This window comes from Micromys minutus, assembly GCF_963924665.1.
Source record: "Micromys minutus genome assembly, chromosome: 2".
Lineage (NCBI taxonomy): Eukaryota > Metazoa > Chordata > Mammalia > Rodentia > Muridae > Micromys > Micromys minutus.
In genome coordinates this window covers 21,011,202-21,017,201 of record NC_137971.1, presented here as the reverse complement: position 1 = coordinate 21,017,201, position 6,000 = coordinate 21,011,202, and the positions used below count along the sequence as shown (strand labels likewise).

Here is a 6,000-nt window from a genome sequence, read left to right as displayed (position 1 = left end):
AGCTTTCCTCTAACATATTAAGTATTCAAAATACTTCACTGTAGCGATTATCCATAAGACAACCCCCAAGGTCCTTTCTCTGGGTATATTCAGCCTTTCAGAGGTTTGTCTGTGGCCTCTGTCCTGTCTCCATTCCATAGAGTCTTTATTTTGTCTTTTTTAACAACTTTATTTGTAAAAAACAGAAATAAATGTACAGATTTTTCAAAACATTTTGGAATAAATCTATATGAATATATTTTGGTTTGTACTTGCTTTTTTAAAGGTTTTATTGTATGCATTGAAATCTTCCTAGTTACAATTAGCATAAAGTACACTTAAAATAAACTATTAAATGGAAATAGTTGAAGTTTTCTTGGTGTGTAAAGATTAAACATAATAATTTGAAATAGCAAGAATTGACACAAGCCTCTATTCTTACCTTTGAATTATTAATGATTTAAAGTCTGGATGTACCACACTCTGAGAGAGTGCTATACATATTTTTTTTTCTCAGAAGGACTGAGAATTCCACTTTTTGACCTTTCTTTTTTTGGGGGGCTTCATATGGTATGTGAGTTGTTTCTTGGGTATTCGGATCATTCTAGGGCTAGTGTCCAATCATCAGAGACTGCATATTATGTCTGTTCTTTTGTGACTGGGTTACCTCATTCAGAATGATATTCTCTAGATGAATGCATTTTTAAGGAATTTCATAAATTTGTTGTTTCTAATAGCTGAGTAGTACCCCAATGTGAAAATATACCACAATTTCTGTATCCATTCATATTCTGAATGTTATCTGGGTTGTTTCCATCTTCTGGATATTTTAAATGAGGCTGCTATGAAGATGGTGAAGCATGTGATCTTATTATATGTTGGAACATCTTTGGGGTATATGCCCAGAAGTAGAATCACTGGGAATTCAGGAAGTACTATGTTCAATTTTCTGAGAAACCACCAGACTAATTTCCAGAGTGGTTGTACCAGCTTAAAACCCCACTAACAGTGGAAGAATTTTCCTCTTACTCTGTATCTGCACCAGTATCTGCTGTTATCTGTGATTTTTATCTTAGCCATTCTGAGTGGTGTGAGGTGGAATCTCAGGGTAGGTTTGATTTTCATTTCTCTGATGACTAGCAATGTCAAGGATTTCCTTAGGTGCTTTTGAGTCATTTGGTATCACTCATTTGAGAATTCTTTGTTAAGCTCCATAACCTATTTTTAATAATATTGTTTGATTCTCTGGAGTTGTTGACAGTGTTCTTAGCCTTACAGAAACTTTGCAATCTCATTAGGTCCTATTCATCAATTCTTGATTTTAGAGAATAAGCCATTGGTGTTCTGTTAATGAAATTTTGCCCTGTGCCCATGTTTTCTAAACTTTTCCCCATTTTCTCTTCTAATAGTTTCAGTATACCTGGTTTTATGTGGAGAAGTTTGATCCACTTGCACTTGAGCCTTGTACAAAAAGATAAGAAAGAATCTGTTTTCATTATTATGCATGGTAACTGCCAGTTGAACCAACACCATTTGTTAAAGAGGCTGTCCTTTTTGCATTGAATGCTTTTGATTTCTTTGTCAAGATCAAGTGACCATATGTGTGAGAGTCCATTTCTGGATCTTTTATTCTATTTTATTAATCTATCTGCCTATTTCTGTTCCATTACCATACCATTTTTTAACACAATTGCTTTGTAATGTTTTTCTCAAAGAGCCAGTTCTTGGTTTTGCTGATTTTTTGTATGATTTTTTTCTTACTACTTGGTTGATTTCTGTTTTAAGTTTGATTATTTCTGCCATCTATTCCTGTTAGGTATATCTGTTTCTTTTTGTTCTAGAGATTTCTACTGTTCCATCAAGCTCTGAATTTGTGCTCTGTCCAGTTTCTTTTCGAAGGTACTCAGAGCTATAAATTTTCCTCTTAGTACTGCTTTCATTACATCTCATAAGTTTGGGTATGTTGTCCTTTCATTTTCATTAAATGTAAAAATCCTTAATTTCTTTATTTCTTCTTTAACCATTGTATCTTTGTGTAGAGCATTGTTCAGCTTCCATGTGTATGTGGGTTTTTGTTGTCTTTGTTGTTATTAAAAACCAGCCTTAGTCCATGTGATTTGATAGGATGCATCGGAGTATTTCAATCTTTTTATATCTATTGAGGCTTGTTTTGTGACTGACTATATGGTCAATTTTGGAAAATGTTTCATGAGGTTCAGAGAAGCAGGTGTATTCCTTTGGTTTAGAATAAAATGTTCTGAAGATGTCTGTTAATTCCAATTGGTTCATAACTTTTGCTAAAATCACTATATCTTTGTTCCTATACTGCTTCCGTGATCTGTTCATTAATGAGAGTGGGATGCTGAGGTCTCCCACTATTATTGTGTGTGGGGGGGGTGTATGTTTTGAGCTTTTAAAGGGTTGCTTTTATGAATATGGGTTCTCTTGTATTTGGAGCATAGATGTTTAGGATTGAGATTTCATCCTGATAGATTTTTCTTGTAATTATAAAAAGTATCCTGTTTTTTTGAGAATTTTGGTTGAAAATATATTTTATTCAATGTTAGAATGGCTACTCAAGCTTATATCTTTTGGACATTTGCTTGGAAAGATTTCTTCTCAGCTTTTGTCTCTGAGATCGTGTCTGTCTTTTTCTCTGAGATGAGTTTTCTGTATTCAGCAATATGCTGGAATCTGTTTATGTATCCAGTCTAACAGCCTAGAATTCTTTATTAGGAAATTGACTATATTTATGTTAACAGATATTACAAAATTGTGATTGTTGTTTCCTGTTATTTTTGTTGTTAGAGGTAGAATTATGTCTGTGTGTCTTTCTTCTTTTGGTTTTCTTGCTTAGTTATTTTCTTGCTTTTTCTAGGGTGTAGTTTAACTCCTTACATTGGATTTTCCATTTATTATCCCTTGTACAGCTGGATTTTTGGTCAGATATTGAGTAATTTAGTTTGTTCTGGAATACCTTAGTTTCTCCATGTATGGTAATTGAGAGTTATGCTTTATATAGTAACATGGTGGCATTTCTGTTCTCTTATGGTCAGGATGATGTCTGTCCAGGATCTTCTAGCTTTCATAGTATGTGTTGAGAAATCAGGTATAATTCTTATTGGTCTACCTTTAAATGTTACCTGACCTTTTTACCTTATTGCTTTTAGTATTCTTTCTTTGTTTTGCACATTTGGTGTTTTGACTATTGTGTTTTGGGAAGAATTACTTTTCTGGTCCAATATATTTAAAGTATGTAGCCTTCATTTATGCTCATGGTCATGTCTTTCTTAAGGCTAAGACAGTTTTATTTTATGATTTTGTGGAAGATATATTCTGTGCCTTTTAGTTGATATTCTTTGCCCTCTTCTAAATCTATTATTCTTAGGTTTGGTCTTCTCATTGTGTCCTGTATCTCCTGAAAATTTGTGGTTAGGAGGTTTTTGGTTTTTGTATTTTCTCTTACTGTTTTGTCTATGTTTTCTATGTTGGCTTCAGCCCCTGACATCCTGCTCACTTTCATCTTTTGTATTCTGTTGCTGATGCTTGCTTCTGTGACTCATGATTTCTTTTTCAGATTGTCTATATCTAAGGCTGCTTCTTCTTGTGTTTTCTTTATTGTTTCTATTTCTGTTTTTAATTTCATCATCTGTTTGGCTTTGTTTTTCTGTAGTTCTTTGAGTGATTTATCCTGGTTCTTCAGTAATTGTTTAAGAGAGTTATTCCCATGCTTCTCAAAGATCTCCTTCATCATCATGAAGTATGATTTCAAGTGTAAGTTTTGTTTTTCTGGTGTGCTTGGCAATCCAGTGCTTGATGTGGTGGGATATCTGGGTTCTGCTGTTGCCAGATTTCCTTGGTTTCCATTGCTAAAGTCTTTTGCTTTCCTCTTGCCATCTTGTTATCTGTGATTTTAGGTGATCTTCTTGTAACTGACTGGTGCCTGCCTCTCTTGTGGCTCTCAGGGCCTGCAGGCTCAGGAAGAAAATTGCTTCTGAGTGTTCAGCTTTTTCTGAGAACGTTGTGAGTTCTGATGGCAGTGAATCAGTTTTGTCTCTGTGGTCTCAGGTGTGGGAACTCATGTGAGGCTGTTCTGGGCACTCAGCCCTTTGCCTATAGGTCTTGAGTCCTAATGGCAGATACCTGCCTCTTTCTCTAAAACTAAAAGGACCCTTTTCCAGAGAATATAGCACTCTCTGATCTCTGAGAACTCCCGCTGTGACATCCCTGGGCCAATGTACCAGGCTCACCTCTAGTCCAGGTGTAAAATCTCATGTGAAGCTGATCTTCAAGAATTGCCTTTCCTGGGCAGATCCCAAGACTGGATGACATAGGCCAACCCCTCACTGTGGGTTGAAAAAGACCTTTGTTCAGAGAGCACAGCACTCTCTAATTCTTAGAACTTCTGGAACAACCTCATAAAACTTGTGAAACAGGCTCTCTGCTATCTAAGATAAAAAGCAGTCTGTGTGTCTGGTCCACAAGCACTGCCTTTCAGGGCAGACACAAGTTTCTGCTGACAGAGGCCCTGCCCTCATTGTGGGCCAGAATAGACCATTTTTGACAAGCACCACAAAGCATGTTCTGTGCTCTGGGTACTCATGTGCAACTTCATTGGTCCTGTGTCCCAGGCTCTCTGCTGCTCCAGGTGGAAAATAACCTGTGAATCTGCACATTTATAATTCTTTTGGATCACATACAATGAGCTGTGTATGGCCCAACATTATGACAAACATGTCACTTTTTCCCTCATTTCCCTGCTTTTTACTATGACCAACCAGCAAAAGTCCAAGAAGAAATTGACCGTGTGGTTGGCAGACACCGCAGCCCCTGTATGCAGGACAAGATCCACATGCCCTACACAAATGCCATGATTCACGAGGTTCAGAGATTCGTCAACTTGAGCCCCAACAGCCTGCCCCATGCTGTGACCTGTGATATTAAATTTAGGAACTACCTCATTCCAAAGGTAAGCTTGTTTCTTTACTGTACCTCTGTGGTCTTGGTGCCCCAGGTTCATGGTGTGGTACCAGTTCTCTGATATATTTCTGCATTCCTTCATGATCCAGAAGAAAGGTCTACTGTAGGCACAAATTCAACTTATATTGACATTTCTGTATTTGTTCAACCATCCAAACACTATTTTGCACAGCTTAGATATTTCTGTGTGAATATTTCCAATATGTTATCACTTTTCCAAAACTTTTCAAAAATTTTTATTACTGTAAAAAAACTCCAAATTTGAAAAATATCATATCCTGAATTCTTCAATTTATCAATGTCATTCTTTTATATATTGGGATGTTTATTTTCTATATGCCATGTTTGTTTTTTATAAAGCAGAACACAAATATCTTCTTGGAGTTTTCATAAATGATGAGTAACTTTCTGTTATTAATTATCCAATTTCCTCTGACATTTTTTTCTATCTAATTAATAGAAACAATTATTTGTTCATTTGGTTGATTTTATATCTATCTCAAGGAAATTTTACTGCAATTAATGATATGCATGTAAATGTATGTGGATTTTGAAGGTGTTGTGTGGGCCAATATTTTCTATGTAGTTACTGTATCCTGTGTTTTAGTTTCCCTTCAGTGTGATGAATTGTGAAGAGTTATGTGCAGACCTGCTTCCAATGGGCATGGCTTGTGTTATTTCTCATTAGGATGAAGGAACATAATTTTAACATCTCCCTATCAAATTTGATGGTTTAGAAATACAGAGTCATGTTGATCAGATGAATATTTTTAGTCTGATATTTTTAAGGGTATGAGACATTTTATTTGGAACCAAGTGTGTGTGTGTGTGTGTGTGTGTGTGTGTGTGTGTGTGTGTACATATTCCAGTATGTCCAGGAATACATAGCTTTACTTTGATATATTTATTCACAAGTTTTTACATTATTTTCAGAATTGTTCTCTGTAGTATTTTAATGGTTCTATGCAATGTTTGCTTTTTAACCACTAACTCTATATGTTAGAAATGTATATACATTGGATATTTTCTGCCACCCATTGC

The 6,000-nt window shown here is 35.6% G+C and overlaps 1 protein-coding gene across 3 annotated transcripts in view; it reads left to right on the top strand.

Moving 5' to 3' along the window:
• Positions 1-6,000, top strand: part of LOC308417122 (cytochrome P450 2C29-like) — a gene marked incomplete at both ends in the record, with an annotated part of 36,536 nt that overhangs the window by 27,392 nt on the left and 3,144 nt on the right. For all 3 annotated transcript variants that reach the window (XM_080912247.1, XM_080912248.1, XM_080912246.1), the window contains one exon: positions 4,761-4,948. In XM_080912247.1, coding sequence (XP_080768373.1) covers positions 4,761-4,948 — 188 coding nt within the window. The remainder of the gene's footprint in view (positions 1-4,760; positions 4,949-6,000) is intronic.